At 29.8% G+C, this 16,679-nt stretch overlaps 9 protein-coding genes across 9 annotated transcripts; 3 read left to right on the top strand and 6 right to left on the bottom strand.

The window, feature by feature from the left end:
* Nucleotides 1–757: 757 nt before the first annotated feature.
* Nucleotides 758–1,492, bottom strand: MGE1 (mitochondrial nucleotide exchange factor MGE1; the record flags this gene model as incomplete). The annotated part of the gene is made up of 1 exon (XM_046080713.1): nucleotides 758–1,492. The coding sequence occupies one exon, from the start codon at nucleotides 1,490–1,492 to the stop codon at nucleotides 758–760; it is 735 nt and encodes a 244-aa protein (XP_045936243.1).
* A 624-nt stretch (nucleotides 1,493–2,116) lies between these two features.
* Nucleotides 2,117–2,653, top strand: SCDLUD_002134 (uncharacterized protein; the record flags this gene model as incomplete). The annotated part of the gene is made up of 1 exon (XM_046076942.1): nucleotides 2,117–2,653. The coding sequence occupies one exon, from the start codon at nucleotides 2,117–2,119 to the stop codon at nucleotides 2,651–2,653; it is 537 nt and encodes a 178-aa protein (XP_045936242.1).
* A 222-nt stretch (nucleotides 2,654–2,875) lies between these two features.
* MKK1 (mitogen-activated protein kinase kinase MKK1) lies at nucleotides 2,876–4,639 on the bottom strand (the record flags this gene model as incomplete). The annotated part of the gene is made up of 1 exon (XM_046080714.1): nucleotides 2,876–4,639. One exon carries the CDS (start codon nucleotides 4,637–4,639, stop codon nucleotides 2,876–2,878), a length of 1,764 nt encoding a protein of 587 aa, XP_045936241.1.
* Nucleotides 4,640–5,282: 643 nt separating this feature from the next.
* On the bottom strand, nucleotides 5,283–7,010 carry SCDLUD_002132 (WD40 repeat domain-containing protein; the record flags this gene model as incomplete). Its single annotated transcript, XM_046080715.1, has 1 exon — nucleotides 5,283–7,010. The coding sequence occupies one exon, from the start codon at nucleotides 7,008–7,010 to the stop codon at nucleotides 5,283–5,285; it is 1,728 nt and encodes a 575-aa protein (XP_045936240.1).
* A 959-nt stretch (nucleotides 7,011–7,969) lies between these two features.
* On the bottom strand, nucleotides 7,970–8,878 carry SPP1 (Spp1p; the record flags this gene model as incomplete). The annotated part of the gene is made up of 1 exon (XM_046080716.1): nucleotides 7,970–8,878. The coding sequence occupies one exon, from the start codon at nucleotides 8,876–8,878 to the stop codon at nucleotides 7,970–7,972; it is 909 nt and encodes a 302-aa protein (XP_045936239.1).
* Nucleotides 8,879–9,238: 360 nt separating this feature from the next.
* On the top strand, nucleotides 9,239–9,661 carry COX16 (Cox16p; the record flags this gene model as incomplete). The annotated part of the gene is made up of 1 exon (XM_046080717.1): nucleotides 9,239–9,661. The coding sequence occupies one exon, from the start codon at nucleotides 9,239–9,241 to the stop codon at nucleotides 9,659–9,661; it is 423 nt and encodes a 140-aa protein (XP_045936238.1).
* Nucleotides 9,662–9,944: 283 nt separating this feature from the next.
* Nucleotides 9,945–11,093, bottom strand: SCDLUD_002129 (zinc-binding alcohol dehydrogenase family protein; the record flags this gene model as incomplete). The annotated part of the gene is made up of 1 exon (XM_046080718.1): nucleotides 9,945–11,093. One exon carries the CDS (start codon nucleotides 11,091–11,093, stop codon nucleotides 9,945–9,947), a length of 1,149 nt encoding a protein of 382 aa, XP_045936237.1.
* A 1,937-nt stretch (nucleotides 11,094–13,030) lies between these two features.
* MCA1 (Ca(2+)-dependent cysteine protease MCA1) lies at nucleotides 13,031–14,494 on the top strand (the record flags this gene model as incomplete). The annotated part of the gene is made up of 1 exon (XM_046080719.1): nucleotides 13,031–14,494. One exon carries the CDS (start codon nucleotides 13,031–13,033, stop codon nucleotides 14,492–14,494), a length of 1,464 nt encoding a protein of 487 aa, XP_045936236.1.
* Nucleotides 14,495–14,746: 252 nt separating this feature from the next.
* On the bottom strand, nucleotides 14,747–16,222 carry BFR1 (Bfr1p; the record flags this gene model as incomplete). Its single annotated transcript, XM_046080720.1, has 1 exon — nucleotides 14,747–16,222. The coding sequence occupies one exon, from the start codon at nucleotides 16,220–16,222 to the stop codon at nucleotides 14,747–14,749; it is 1,476 nt and encodes a 491-aa protein (XP_045936235.1).
* Between the last annotated feature and the right edge of the window lie 457 nt (nucleotides 16,223–16,679).

Raw genomic sequence — 16,679 nt, 5'->3', positions numbered from 1 at the left:
CTTTTATTTACCTAAAAGGTGAAAAGATCTTTAAAAATAAATGTTCTGATAGTAAACAGAAAATAAATATATAAATAAATAAAATAGTAAACAAAAAAATAGTAAACAGGAAATAGTAAACAGGAAATAGTAAACAGATTTTCTTTTTCTTTTCTTTTCTTTTTATTTTTTTAAAAAAAGGAAAAAAAGGCCAAATACAATCAATACAAATCATAATAAAATAAAAATAGAAAGAAAAAAATTACTAACGTACGTAATTAAATATATATACTACTCAATCTATGAATACCGGCTAACCGAAAAAGCACACACGGACATTCTGCAATATTACGATTATATTTGAAATGAATTTTAATAAGATACGGGTGTACCTCGGTGTTCAGGTGGTGTGACCAGTGAACGTGTAAGAAAAGTGATATAAAACATGAAAAAATAAAATAAAAACTAGCCATTATTAACTTTAAACCCTTTGTTCCATATATACCCTTTTTATACCAATAATAATCATATAAAGGTTTACCAAGAGGAACGAGGGGAGAAACCTTTTGAAATGTGCCTCTTTGTTTGTTTTTTGTTTTTTTTTTTAAACCTTATTTAAATCAGAGTTTTGATAACTTATAATTCATATAAATATCATCGTGTTATGTTTTATAATACGACACAAGTAAAAATGAAAAATCAATATGTATATATATATATATAGAGAGAGAGAGAGAGAGAAAGAGAGAAAATGGGATCGTGACTATATACACCAGATTTAATTTTCTGGATCTTTAACAACGCCAACTTTGGCTGGTCTTATGACTCTGTCATTCAAAGTAAATCCAACTTGTTGAACGTGGAAAACGGTACCTGGTTCTTTATCTGGTTGGGCCAATTCAAAAGTAGCTTCATGCTTATTTGGATCAAATTGTTCACCGATTGGGTTCAGTTTTTGAATACCGTGTTTAGTCAAAGTTTTCTCAAAGATGTCTCTAGTCATCTTTACACCATCATATAAATCAGCCAACTCTTTGCTTTCAGCCAAAGATTCTGGCTTGAAAGAAGATAAAGCATGACCAAAGTTATCAACGCTTTCTAATAAGTCTTTGGCAAATCTTTGTAATGCATAGTCTTTAGCCTTAGCAATATCTTTTTTGGTGGTTTCTTGCAAGTTTCTAAAATCAGCAACAGATCTTAAATAATGATCTTTAACCTTTTTGAGTTCAACTTCTTTTTTTTCTAATTTTTCTTGTAATTCTGTAACTTTGGCAGTATCATGAACACAATTTTCGTCTTCATCCTTTTTTTCCTCTTGCTCTTCTTTTTCTTCTGGTTTTTTAGATTCAGAAGAGTAGAACCTATAATTTCTAATCAAAGAAGAAGAATAACTCCTTAAAGTGCTTGGATTAATATTGTTGCTAGTGGCTATTCCTGATGGAAACTTGGCTCTAATAGCAATAGTTGATGACCTATTAAAAATAAATCTAGTGGCGGAATTTCTCAACATCATTGTTTTTCTTTTTTCTCCTTATTAATTTTAATTTTCAGTTAAATTTCAGACGTCTATTCTAAAATTAAAGTTCTATGGCAATGATAATATTATTATTACAGATAATAATATTGTCTAAATAAAAATAAAAGAAATGTTGTATTATTATAAATGAAAAAAAAATTTTCTCTTAGTTTTTAAGTTTTGCTTTTATTTGCGGGTTGTTTTAATTCTGTTTTTTTATTTTTGTATGAAAAAAAAAAAAAAAAAAAAAATTTTTTTTACATATTCCTGTTATTAATACATCCGAGTGTCCGAATTACAGTCAAAAATTTAAAACAATTGTTTATTCATCTAATGATATTTAATACTACAGTTTAAATTGATATCAATCCCAACAAGCTTCGTAAAGATAATCACTTAATAAAAGAAAAAGAAAAAAACTTTCATGTCGTAATTAAAATCTTAGTTATATGATCTTATACATTCCTTATAACTAAAAAAAAAAAAAGAAAAAGTGAAAACATTAACGTAAATATATTTATATTACAATCTCATTTTTAATACTAATCGCATAACAAATTAAACAAAACAATAATTATAAATACATATAGCCCTCCAGACGGGGAAAAAAAAAAGATTAAAATGGAAGCAAATTCAATTTATTTGATTTTTATTGTAGTTTTTTCAATATTACCAATATATACATTGCAAGAAAGTAATGGAGGAATGCAATGTATAACAAATGTTATTTATTTATTAATACCTTGGTTATGTGGAGAATATCTTCATATTGTAGCACCAAAGCCATTTCAAACTATATGGTGGTATTCCTATGCCATTCAAAATTTCGAGATCATTCAAATTTTCTTCAAGTCGGTTTTAAGAAAAAATTTCAATAATAAAAATGTTGATCAATTGACACACACTCTCATTATTTTTAGCAGATTCATTGTTCAAAGCAGTTTAGCTGGAAGTATTGGATACTTAGCTGTCTGGAATGACAAGAATCAACTGAAAAAGGAACAAGACAGTGATAAATTTGGATATTCTAAAAAATCTACTAATATCAAGACAAGGGGAACTTTCATGAAATATTTTTTACTTTTTCTTGGTATATTTTCAATGAATAGTGCGTTTTATTACATAATATATAGATTATTTGCACAGATGGGTTATTAAAAAAAAATAATCATAATTTGTTTTCTTTTCTAAGATCCTAAAATAGAACTAGGATAATACTCTTTAATTAGCAACATAATATCGAACAAACAAAAATCCATATATAGAAAATATCAAAAAAAAAAAAAAAAAAAAAAAAAAAAAAAAAAAAAAAGAAAAAAAGAAAAAAAAAAAAAAAAGGAAAGCTAACTGGCATGCACTTTCTCATATTGCCCTTTCTGGCTAATCATCCTGCCAACAAGTCTTTATAAATTTAGCCATATTAACTTTTTTCTTCATCTGACCTTGAATCCAAGGATGATTCAGCATTTGTCTTGGAGATGGTCTATCTTGTGGATTCTTTTTTAAACAGTAATTTACAAAATTCTTGAAACTTTTAGACCAAACGAGTCCATATTCAGGTTCATCCTTTAATTCGGGCTTAAAGTTTATAATCATCATTAATAATTCAATAGGCGGCAAATCGATATCGATATTATTACCATCATTGTTGCCATCTATGGCACTAAATAATGGAAAGTGACCTTCTGCAACTTCTAAAATGGTTAAGCCCAACGACCAAACATCACTAGTCACACTATATGGTTGGCCCTGGATTCTTTCAGGAGCCATATAAAACGAGGTTCCTGTAAAAGTTGTTGCTAAAGAGTTAACTGCTTCACCACTAACACCAAAATCACATAATTTTACTTCACCTTGTAAGTTCATTAAAATATTGGATGGTTTAATATCCCTGTGGATAATTTTCCGTTCATGCAAGTAAGACAACCCTCTCAACACACTTTCTGCTATCTTTCCCAAAACCTTCTCGCCAATTCTACCACCTTTCATTTGTAGATTGTTATATATTGCATCCAATGATTTTCCACCCATGTATTCCATTGCAATATAAATTAAAGAGCTGTCATAAAACATACCATACATAGTAACAATATGTGGTGAGCTAGAACACTTCATATTAAACCTTAATTCTCGTAAAATTTGCTTAGTCTCAACATCAAGATCATCTTCAATGTCTTTACTGTTATTTTGCAGCCTTGAGTTGCCTACGTTGGTTTCAGTACTAGTGCCGTAGCTATTGCCACTATTCTTACCACGATTATTTTTGGTATTATTAGAAATTGTTTTCAATGCAAAAACTTTATTCCCGTTTTTCAATTTACATTTAGTAACTGACCCACCTGCACCTTCTCCTAATAAACTTAATGTTAGTATTTGTGATTTCATATATGTTGCATTATGCCATTCCTTTTCAGTCAAAGTGTCTATATCTGTAACATGGCTCGTGTTAATGCTACCAGTACCCAGGTTAGTGTTAGTATTGGATCCATTGGCCGTTGTAGTTTTGGATGTTAATGTAGAAAGTGATGAAGAAGAAGAAGAAGAGGAAAGCATTTTTTTTTCGTTTAAAGTTAATTTATTTTCAAAATCTTCTAATACAGAGGAACCACCGCTATTTCTTGTATCAATGTTACTGTCATTTGCAACATCAACATTGGCAGTGCTGCTAGTGGTAGTAGTAATGGTATTAGTAATGTTGCCAATATCAGCCTTATGAGAATCATTTATGATTAATGGTGGTGGTTGAACCTTCTTTTGCTGCTTACTGTCCTTACCAGTCATAGGAGCCGTAGAAGCAAAATTTAGATTTATTGGCGGTGGTACAGGCCTTGATTTGCATTTAGTGCTACTGTTGCTACTATTAGCACTACTGGGTGTCATATTTTTAGCACTTGGTGTGGGTGAGTATGTATTAGTAAATAATTCTGGAGATTTACCTGTTCCATTTGTTTGTAATGCTAATGGTAATGATAATTTGGGTTTACTTGTTGCAATAGTACTTGAATTTTTATTTAAATTGTATAAATTAGGAGAACTCGTTTTAATAAAAGCTGCATTCTTATTACTACCGCTACTACCAACACTATTCTTATTAGTATTCTTATTGCCATACAGATCTGTTGGTGATTTAAATAGGGATGCCATTATGGGTTTTAGTTTTATTTTTTTTTTTTTTTTTTTTGACGATGTTGGTATATTTTATTATATTTTAAGCTAAAATGTGGTGTATATGAAAAGGGGGGGGGAAAAAATAATAAAGGAAATTTTATAAACAAATAGAGTAAGTTGATAATATAACAGTTATTGTTTCAAATTAAATGGCTTTATTGATTTATCTTTCGAGAAAGCGTTAAATCAAAATATGAAAAAAATAAAAAATAAAAAATAAAAAATAAAAATAAAATTAAGAAATTAAATATTAAATATTAAAAAAAAAAAAAAAAAAACTACAAATAAATACTAAAAAAATACCGAACCCAAACAAAACCCTTCGGATAAAAAGTTTTCAAAAATAAAATATTAATATATACATATATTATATATACACATATATATCAAATGGGAGCGCCGCACAAACCGTTAACTAGTCAAATATTTTAAATAAGAGATATAACGTTTACAAATGTTCCAAAAAGTATAATATCCCTGTATTAGTTAATTTTCCTTATTTGACACCACATTACATATATATATATATATATGAGTACTTCTACAATTCATGACATCACATATACATAAACATTCCTTTTCTGCTTCCTCTAAAAACAAAAACAAAAAAAAAAAATAGTCAATGAAGATCTTTATCTTTACCATAATAACCCTTGTAAAGTTCGAAGGTGCCATCAGAATCAATGCATCCAATAACCCCATCAATATCAGGATGCCAATAGACTTGATTTTTATAACAACACCTCTTTTTTCTTCTTCCACCGCTAGTGTGAAGAAACTTGATACATGACGAAACCAGCACATCATATTCTTCAGAACTCATTGAATAATCAAAATCTTCATCATGCTCTTTAGTTGAAGATGATGAGGTAGTTTGTGCCTTATTTTTTTGGTCTTTACCTTCATTAGTAGATCCCATAACATCGATGTCATTCTCATTGTCATCATCGTCATCGTCGTCTTCAATATTAACATCTTCCCCATTCTCTTGTCTCACTCTATCCCGTGCCTTTTTCATTTTCTTCCTCTCCTCTTTCAATTTCTCTCTTTTTTCCAATTTAGCACGTTTCTCCTCCCATATTTGCATAATTGGGTTTATATCCCAGTGATAAATAAATCCAGACTGGCTACCAACACTTAAAAATTCTGTAGCCAAATGTGGACTGAATTGAATGTCAATCACTGGATCGGCATTTTCATGATATAACAATCCCAATTCCTTGGTTCCTTTAATAATAGTATCATCGCTAGCAAGACATGAACGTAAATCCCATAATTTAATATTCCCTGCGGATGACCCGGTCAAAAGGAAAGTTTCCACATGTGGGGATATATCAAAGGATAATAGAGTTTCATTTTCAACAGTAGATGTGTGTATGTCCCAAATAGGCTTCCTATCAATGTCACTATCCAACGCTCTACAATCATAAAATTTGATTGTGTTATCTGTAGAACAGCAAGCAAAGATGTTATTATCCATAAACCTGACAGTATGGACATAATTAGTCGAATCACCTAGTTTCAAAGTGTTTAAAACCTGTCCCGGCCTGCTATAATTGTCAACTATTTTTATTATTGACCCGTTAGCACCGTGTGTTTTAACTATTGTTTCACCAGACTCACTAACAGCAAAATCACAAAACATATTATCACTAGCAATGCCACTTTGAATGTAAAGTGGTGGTTTGCCGGTAGTCCTTTTGCCACTAGATATGTGATTATCATGGATCACAGAATATGATGTTGACGGTCCAACATACTCTGTTATAACTTTGTATGGATATTTACTGACATTTCTATCAAACCAGGCCAAAGAGCCGCTAGTTGACATAACTAATAATTTGCCGTTATTGTTAGTATTTTTACCACCAATTGTTTTATAGGTCTGCAATTTAATTATATCTTCACCCTGATATGAAAAAATTGATCTGTTTTGGTCGCTTTCATGCACATTATTGATATCACCGCTTCCAAATAGCAATTGGTCAGCCTCTATATCATTATCTGAATTTAAATTATCGTTGCTCATTAAACCCTTTGGTAATTTACAGTCTAATTGATAGACCTCACTACCATAAGAGTAGTACAATGGTGTATCTATAATAGTATCAGTAAACTTTTCATCCTTAATAGTTTTATCGGGTTGAAAAATAAATTTTTTGGGAATGATTGATTCTTTGGTGAACTTTTTAAGAAACCCAGGTTTATATGTGGTTATGTGTTGATATAACATTGGGACAGATTTTTTCCAAATTTTAAATTCCTCATTGATTACCATGTTATCAGCCTTTTTCAAACTCAAAGAAGTATCATCGCCGTTGTCTGTTGTTTCTAATTGACCGCTCATGTTTATTGTTTTATTAGTTCAATTTGTTTAATTAGTATTTTTTTTTTTTTTTTTAGTTTTTTTTAGTTTTTAGTCTTTAGTTTTTAGTCTTTAGTTTTTAATATTAAGTAGCAGAGAAAAGAAAAAAAGATATGTTTTTTATGGGAGTTATAGTTTTGGATTTTAACTTTAATAATTGAAAATTCAAGGATATTGCAAAGGTTAAAGTTATTTTACGTTAAATCATTTTAACAGATTAAATCAAAATTAAAAGGGGGGCAAAAAAGGGAATATAAGAAGGAACAAAGGTAGAGAAAAAGAGGGGAAGAGAAAGAAAAGAAAAAAAAAACAGAGGGCAACACGAATTAAGTTTGTCCTTTAAATAATAATTGATTTTTTCCTTTTTTTTTTATTTTTTATTTTGATTCTTGTAACAACAAAACGTCGCAACACCAAAAAAAAAGTAGAATCCAGATAAAAAAAAAAAAAAAAAAAACCCCCCTACAAATAAATTCACTATTATCGTATGAGGCTTTGCAATCATTTTTTATCACCAAAAAAATAAAAAATAAAAAATAAAAAAAGTTGGATCCACGAGATTTGTTATGGTTTATAAGAGTTTAATAACTTATGATACCTTTTTGGAGAAAAGAAGTTATAAAGAAAAAAAGAAAAAAAAAAAAGGGAGAAAATGAAACAAAAATAACTCTGCCTTTCTTTTATCTTTTGTTAAAGTATAAAGAAAAATATTGGTGTTTTTTTTTATATACGACAATACCTCACTTACTTATATTTTAACAAATACGCTTCTTTAAATTTATCTTCCCTCCCAACGAAAAGAATGAATCTCACTCGCCTAAAACCTAAAGTAAAACTAATCATAATCATACTCAAAAACTTTTTTATATATCACATCTTTGACAAATAAAATAGAAAAATAAAATAGAAAAAGAAAAAGAAAAAATTTTAGTGGATATAAGTTATGATTCTAATCCTCGTAAATAATTATACTGTTTGATGTCAGATTGAAACTTGTCAATTTGATTTTCATAATTTTGCATCAGAGTATCTATCCAATCGTCGTGCTTTGAACAATTTCTCAATAGACAACTTTTTGTTTTATCAAATGTCAAATTCCTATCATAACCACATATTAGTTTTCTGCCACTATCACTGTTATTTATATTACTATTACCCCGTCTTTTTTTGTTGGAAGTTTTGTTTTTTTTACCAGTAACACTGTCACTAGAGCTTTCCCTTTCTGATATATGTTGCTGTTCTTTCTCTTCTCTATCTAATTCTTGTGTGACTGTTTTAATCCATTCAATATATCGTTCCAAATTTTTCTTATTTTTTACAGCAGTATCCAAGTTATCTTGCAAGTTACATATGGCTATTCTTTCTTCAATTTGACCATTTTCTGAGATTTCCGTGACAACTTCAGTTTCTTTATGAGCATGAGATCGTTCCAACGTCGATTCTTGTACATCTTTGATGTTGTTCAAAACAAATAAATCATTATCACCAATGATCCGGCCATTTACTTTAACATTTACACTATTTTCTAGTCTATCTATCAGCGATGAAATGTATTGTATTCCATGCTCTTCACAACAATATTTGCTGTTTTGACCATTAATTTCGGTATCATTAGTAGCGATAGGCTGGAAACAATTTGGCAATCTACACTTTCTTTTCCAAATAGTTTTTTTATTCAATTTATTTTCACAATCCGGACAATAAAATGAATATACTAAATTTTTATAGTTGGGTGTTATTTTCAAACATTTAAAATGAAACCAATCATCACATCCATCACAGCCAACCATCAATTGCCCATTATCCGGTTTTTTACATATACAGTACACTTGTCTATCACTATTGACCATGAATTTTTTCAGTATAATATATAAACTACTTTTTTTTTCACCCTTTTGTTTCTTGGTTGTTAGGTTCTATGATAAGGCTATAATTCACTATATGTTTTATTTTCAAAAACGGAAAGAAAGATAAGATAAGATTATAATCATTTTTCATAATATCTATACTTGTGTTAGAATTGGTATTCACAGATGATAAAAAGTTGGCAAGTATTTCTATGTAAAATATTCGAAGGTTTTTTTTTCCCCCGTATATTACCCGGTACAGAAATTGCCTTTTTTTTTTTTTTTTTTTTTTTTTTTTTTAATTTTAGGAGAGCCTCCACTATTTAATTTTTTTTTTTTATTAATTACAAGTTTTGACTTAAGATGATTCTGTATATACAAAAAAGAACCAAAGAGATTAAGAGAGAAAATCTAGTTAAAAATAAGAAAATGGTGCTATCTAATAAAGTATTCAGATCGAAAAGAGAACAGCTATTATATGATGCAACATTAATGGGGAGATATCAAAAAAAGTTAAATAAAAATCCATTTTTATATTATGGATTACCATTTTGTTCATTAATGGTATTAGCTTCGTTTTGGTTGTCAAATTTTACGTCAGTAAGATATGAGCAACACGACGACAAGCAACATGTTATAGATGAAGAGGAGTTAGTTAATTTGAAAAGGGAAAGAAGACAGGTTAATGTTAAAGATGAATACTACAAATTACAAGGCCTAGGAGAGGGTGATTGGGAGCCCGTTAGAGTACCCAGATTGGATGGCGAATCAGATAATGTTTTTTAAACTAAGCTCTCGAGAAATAAAATAAAAAGAAAAAAAGAGAAAAAAAAAGAAAAAAAAAAAAGAAAAAAAAAAAGAGAAAAAAAAAGAGTTAAATATAAAAATAGATAAAAAATTAACTTGTAAATATGTATGTTATTCATACATTGTTTTTGACACATTATAGATGTTATACTGAGTTACAGGAAGCATTAAATTTTTCACATTAGACTTTTATATTAGCATATGTGTGTTATATGCACCACTCGTTATATATGTTTATGTATCGAGGTGGCTATAAAGCCCCTTAAATACTAGCAATAAACTTAACGCCAGAATTTTTACCGATTTGAATGCCATGTAAAATTTCTGGGATATCTTCCAATCCATTATGGAAAATTTTTAACGGCATATGTTTAATTTTATTGGCGTATATTAATTTATTTACATCATTCATAGTTTTAACGGCAATTTCAACAAATTCCGGGTTTTTAGGAATAACACTGCCGTTGGCAAATGGAATTTCCTCTCCAGAAATAGAATACAAGAGGATGGAACTTAAACAAACTTTATCATTCAAAATGGAAGCATCAATCATTTCAGAAGTGTAATTCATCAAATTACCGACAATACTTTTTTCATCCGGAACGACAACCCTATAAGTGTCATTAAAAGTTGGAATAATAGAAACCGTATCTAAAGCATGGTGAATATTTGGGTATTTGGCCTTTATCTTTGAAACGACATCAGGCTCGTGGTAGTCAAAAAGTTCAGTAGCGCCATATTCCTTTAATAACTTTTCATGTTTTTTAGAGGCAACAACAATAATTTTGCTGTAAGCATTGGTATGCTTTAAGACCTGAATCATGTTTTGACCAACACTTGTAGCACCACCCCATATTAAGAAAACAGAATCTTTGCCATTTTGTGGGACTTCATTTGGAGTGGTGGGAATTTCAATTTTGTTGTGGTAAATGTAGGTAGACGCGACAGCAGCAGTGTATAATGCAACTGGTAGACTGGCAGCGCTTTCAAAGGAGACAATTGGACCCTCCGGAACTTCATCTTTGGTTTCAACTTTTAAATTTTCCAATTTTAAAGCTACAAGTGAGGAAACAACGCTGTATTCGGCAAATGCACCGTTTTCCGGGTGTAGAACAGCACATCCATGCACAAAGGAACAAACCTCATCACCAACTTTAAATTTTTCAGGATCAACTTTAGAACCTACTTTAACAACAATACCTGACAAATCACAACCAACAATGCAACCTTTAGGGCCAATCTTATATTCAATGTGTTTCCAATCAGTGGGGTTACCAGCAACAGCTTTGACTTTAACTAGCAAATCAGTGTCTTTTCCTAATTTAGGAACAGGGACATTTTTTTCTAAGACTGCTTTTTCACCATCAAATACGATGGCTTGCATAGTTTCTGGAATGGTGGTAGGATACATTAATGTTTGATTTTATACTTGTCTTTTTGTTTGTTTTTTTTTGTTTTTTTCTTCTATACTTTGCTACTACTAGAATAATAGGTTATAAATAGGAATTATATTTTCATTTGTCTCTTTATTTCAACACATATTATCCTTGGCATGTTATATATATATATATGTATCTATATATGACCTTATTTTTCAAAAAAATTCAGTTTTTATTATTATTGATATTATTATTATTACTAATATAAGAATTTGATATAATATTAATACCCTTTTTTTTTGGATTAGTAATAAATTGCTCCGCGTAACGATTTAATATCCGAAATACTTTTTTAGGGATGAGCTCATCGGCTAAGTTTGCTTTTTTTTTTTTTTTTTTTTTTTTTTTACGAGAGTCTACGCTTTTTATCCGAAATAAATAAGTAAATGGTCGGTTAAATAGTTATTAAAAAAAAAAAAAAAAAAAAAATTAGTTGATGTTGGTATACAACAAAAAGGTATGACAGACAATCAGGTCATTGATTACGTAAGAATGATTCAAAATTAAAGTTGCTTAAAGGATAAAACATCTATATTGAAACTACCAACTTAAAAATTTACCAAATATTAGGATTAGAAGCAAATCCTCCATAAGGCAGGCCATTTAAAAAAATGTTAGCACCGACATTGCTACTACATCTAGGTATATAATCTCTACTTAATATTTTCAATGGTGTCTTTCCAGAAATAGTTGTAGCAGTTGCTTAATAAAATACTAGTATTGACATCAAAGTTATCCTTAATATTAATTTTAATCAAACTCATTTTAGCGTAACTAGTAAAAGAGTACTTTATTCTTTTTTAAACTTTTCCTTCCCTCATTAATAAAAAAATATGGGTTGTAGCTTATAAATTAAGTTATTATTGCCAGTATTAACTTTTTGTTTCATTCTGTGTCTGAAAATTTTGTTAAAAATATTTCTTATGAATAAAATTTTATACTGCTCAAATAAAACTCTAGTACTTACTAAAACCTCAATACAAAAATTACGTTCTCTCGATACATAATGTTTTTTTTTTTAATAGAAAATCCTTCAGAATATATAATCAATCTTCTTCTGAAATCTTTTAATTTTAAAATTGTTTCAAATAAAGGTGAAATACGAAATCTTTTTATTTACTGAGAGTCTTGATGGTGTCCTTGAAAATCCAGAACCAAAGATATATTTATATTTTTTGCTAGGGTGTTTCTTTCTAATATTGACTTGGTCATTTCAAAAGTGGATGTTACCTAGAATTTTTTTTTTTTTATTCAGCTGCAGTTTCGTATTTATTTTCATTTTATTTATATTTATTGTGTCACTGACACACGTTTATTTACCTTTATTATGTATATTTCGAATAGATTGCAGATATATTATTTTATATAAAGAAAATAGATTTTATCAATAAGCCAATGTAATTTTTTCCTTCTTTGTAAGAAAATGAGAAACTAAAGTATTTCTTAAACACTTTTTGAAATGATTAAAGTTTACTTTTTCAGGATTGCTAAAGTTGTTCTACTTTTGTTGAATGAAGATGATATTAAGTTATAATGATTGAATTTTCTTTTTTTTTTGTTTTTCTTTTTTTCCTTTTTCTTTTTTTTCTTCGTTTTTTTTTTTGTTTTCAAGTTGCTACGGTTAAATACAATCCGCTTCACTCAATATATCAAAGCCGGAAAGAAAGAAAGAAAGAAAGAAAGAAAAAAAAATATATATATATAATATCCTCAAAGATTTATAATATTTTATTTCTAGTAATCTCAAATGTCTAATTAATTTTAGAACTTTCTTTTTAGCGCCTTTTTTTCTCTTTTAATTTTTATTTTTGTAATTATTGAAAATTACATCAAATCCATTAAAATAAATAGAGGGAAAGAAAAAAAAAAAAAAAAAAAGAACATTTCACAAGCAAAAAAGTAATTAAAGATGTTCCCGGGTAGAGGTTCTTATACCTACAACAACAACCAATCTAGCAATGGTAACTACAGACCGCCACCAGGTCCACCACCTTCACAACTGAACTATAATAATGACAATGATGGATACTATAAGCCACCGCCAGGCCCACCACCTTCACAATTAAATTATAACAACAGTGACGAAAGGTATTATAGGCCACCACCTGGTCCACCACCACCACAGTATCTGTCTAATGAGTATAGTGGTGATGAAGTACATTCTAGATCCTATAACAATGAATCAGGTAACTACTCTAGGCCACCGGCTCCACCATCACAATCTTCCTCAAACTATCAAAACCAAAATTATAACAATGAATCAGGTAGCTACTCCAGGCCACCGGTTCCACCATCACAATCTTCTTCAAACTATCAAAACCAAAATTACAACAATCAACAATACTCACGTCCTTCAGCACCACCACCATCAAACTATGTTCAGCCATCAGCGCAGACCGCACCACTTCCAACTGATACACAATATTTTATGAATGATCAGTTAAAATTTCAATATTCCCAATGTTCAGGGAAGAAAAAGGCTCTTTTAATTGGTATTAATTATATAGGTACTCAGAACGAATTACACGGTTGTATTAATGATGTTTCTAACATGCAAACTTTTTTGGTAAACCATTTCGGTTATAATCCAGATGATATTGTAGTGCTTACTGACGATCAATCTAATTTATCCAAGGTGCCTACCCGTGAAAATATGATTAGGGCGATGAGATGGTTAGTTTCAAATGCGCAACCTAATGATTCGTTAGCATTTCATTACTCGGGACATGGTGGTCAAGTGGAAGATCAAGATGGTGATGAAGATGATGGTTTAGATGATGTTATTTATCCTGTTGATTTTCAAACCGCAGGACCCATAATTGATGATGAACTGCATGACATTATGGTCAAGCCTTTACCTCAGGGTTGTAGATTAACTGCTTTGTTTGATAGTTGTCATTCTGGAACTGTTTTGGACTTACCTTATACTTATTCCACAAAGGGGTTAATTAAAGAGCCTAATATTTATAAAGAATTGGGTTCTGAGGGGCTACAAGCTGCGATTAGCTATGCAACAGGTAATAAGCAGGCTTTGATCAGCGGCCTAACTAATATGTTCCAGACAGTTACCAAAGGTGGGCATAAATTAAGCAAAGAAGAAAGAGATAAAATAAAACAATTAAAATTTTCACCAGCTGATGTCATTATGCTCAGTGGTAGCAAAGATAATCAAACTAGTGCTGATGCTCAAGAAAACGGCAGAGCTGGTGGTGCAATGTCATGGGCCTTTTTAACTGTTTTAAATTCACAGTCTCAACAAACCTATTTAACTTTACTACAGAACATGAGAACTGAATTGAGTGGAAAGTATACACAAAAACCACAACTATCCGCTTCACACCCAATTGATGTTAATTTACCGTTTATTATGTAGTTAAAAGAGCAAAAGTCACCATATTTTTGTTATGTACTGTATTTTGTGACACATGCTTACTTACATATATATATATATATATATATATATATATATATTATAAACTCTATAATATTAGTGAAATTTATGGTAATATTAAGAGTAAATGTAAAAAGAAAAATGAGAAAAAGAAAAGAAAAAGAGAAAAAAAAAAGGTTAAATAAATTGTATTATCTTATTTGTACATAATAATCTAGAAAGGTGTAATCGCTTTTAATTATCCTTGGTTTTTTCTTCTTCTTCTTCGTCTTCTTCTTCTTCTTTTTCTTTTTGTTCCTTTAATTTCTTCTCTTCCAACTGTTTTTTGACTTCCGCCTCCTTCTCAGCATAAGCTTGTTCAACTTCGGCAATCTTATCCTCAACAGCCTTAATATTTACTTTAGTTTGCTCTTCTTGTGCATCAAGGTATTCTTGGTGTTTCTTCTTTAATTGTTCAACAGTACCAGAAACTTCTTCAGCATTCAATGGAACAATAATATCCAATTCAGCCAAAACACTAATGGTGGATGGCTCCAATGCAAAAGACTTGCCAGCACCAACAGAAGATGCATTCTGATGTTTTTTATACTTCTTACCTTTCTTACCAAGTGGGTGTTGTGGTTCCAATTGTTTTTTAGTTTTCAATGGAACTAAACCTTCACTGCTGACAGCAACTTTCTTAACATTGGTATCTAAACCAGGAACAGTCGCAGTTTTATCAGAATCAAATAACCCGGTTTTTGGTTTAACAAAGGTTGGATCTAATAGAACCAAAACATTTTCAATATTACCCAATTCATAGGTAAAAGCTGGAGTCTGGGCATGAATTAATTTTTCTTGCAATTTACCCAAGTCGGAATCTTTTTGTTCCAATAATTTTGATAATTTTTCCTCCTCTTCTCTCTTTAATTTTTCCTTTTCCACTTTCAATCTATAGGCCTTAAATTCATTGTCAAAATCTTCTCTGGTTTGTCTAATTTTGGCAAAAATTTCATCTCTCTTAGAGTACAAGGCCGTTCTTTTATTAAACAACAATTGTCTACCGTTTTGAACAGTACTATTAGCTTCTCTTAATTCATTCAATTCATTATTGATTTTTTCAAATTTAGTACTGATATCTCTTGGGTTCAATTCAAATACTTGAGATTTCAATTGAGAGATTTCTAGTTTCAAAGCTTCTTGTTCTTTTCTTAACGGTTCGATTTGACGGAAAGATTTGAGTAATCTCTGCAAAGTAACTTCCTCCTTGACTAGTTTTTTTTCTTCAACAATACTCAATTCACCACTGCTCATCTGATCTTCAATATTTTGTAGTCTATCCTTGACATCAGCTTCAGAAGAGTATTTCTTCATGGCACTACCGTTACCAGAAGAACTCAATTTAGAATCAATGTCAGCCTGGATTTTTTTCAATTTTGAATCACAAACTTTAATTTTATCTTGGAATTGTTGTCTCTTAGCTTTCAAATCGGCTTGAGTCTTGATAATATCTTTCAATTCTGTTTGTAAAGTTTGTCTCTTATTATTGCTTGGAGAAGAGTTGGAGCTATCAATTTTAGAGCGAATGTTTTCAACTTCTAAATTAATTTTTTTCAATTGAGCATTCAATAATTCCAATTTTTTATCTCTGGTGCTAACATCTGGCCTTTTAATGTTAGAACGGAAACGACGGTTGCCGTTGCTTTTGTTGGAAGTTGCAGAATCAGACATTTTTTTTTTTTAACTTGTTAATTTTTTGTTTTTTTTTTTTTTTTTTTTTTTTTTTAACAAATTGTATAAGCAATTGGAATAAGGATGATTTGCTTCAAATGTTAAGTATTTTGAGTAAATGACTTAACTTGGAATGATATTTGGTGATGAATTAAGTGTAAACTTTAAATTGAATTACAAAAGGGAAATGTGAATATATTAAGAAGGAAAAAGAGAGAGAGAGAGAGAGAGAGAAAGAAAGAGAGAAAAAAATTTTTTTTTTTTTTTTTTTTCCTAAATTATTTGTTTTTGTTTTGTTTAATTAAAATTAATCAATTAAACAAAACAAAAACAAATCAAGATTTAGTTGGAAATTTGTTAAGTATGGGAGGGGAAGGGTGTGGGTTTATTATTATTATTGTTTGTTTTTTTTTTCTGTGTATGAAAATCTGAACAAATTTTTATACAGCAAAACAAA

Source organism: Saccharomycodes ludwigii, chromosome II (genome assembly GCF_020623625.1).
Source record: "Saccharomycodes ludwigii strain NBRC 1722 chromosome II, whole genome shotgun sequence".
NCBI lineage: Eukaryota > Fungi > Ascomycota > Saccharomycetes > Saccharomycodales > Saccharomycodaceae > Saccharomycodes > Saccharomycodes ludwigii.
This window is presented reverse-complemented; position numbering and strand designations above follow the sequence as displayed.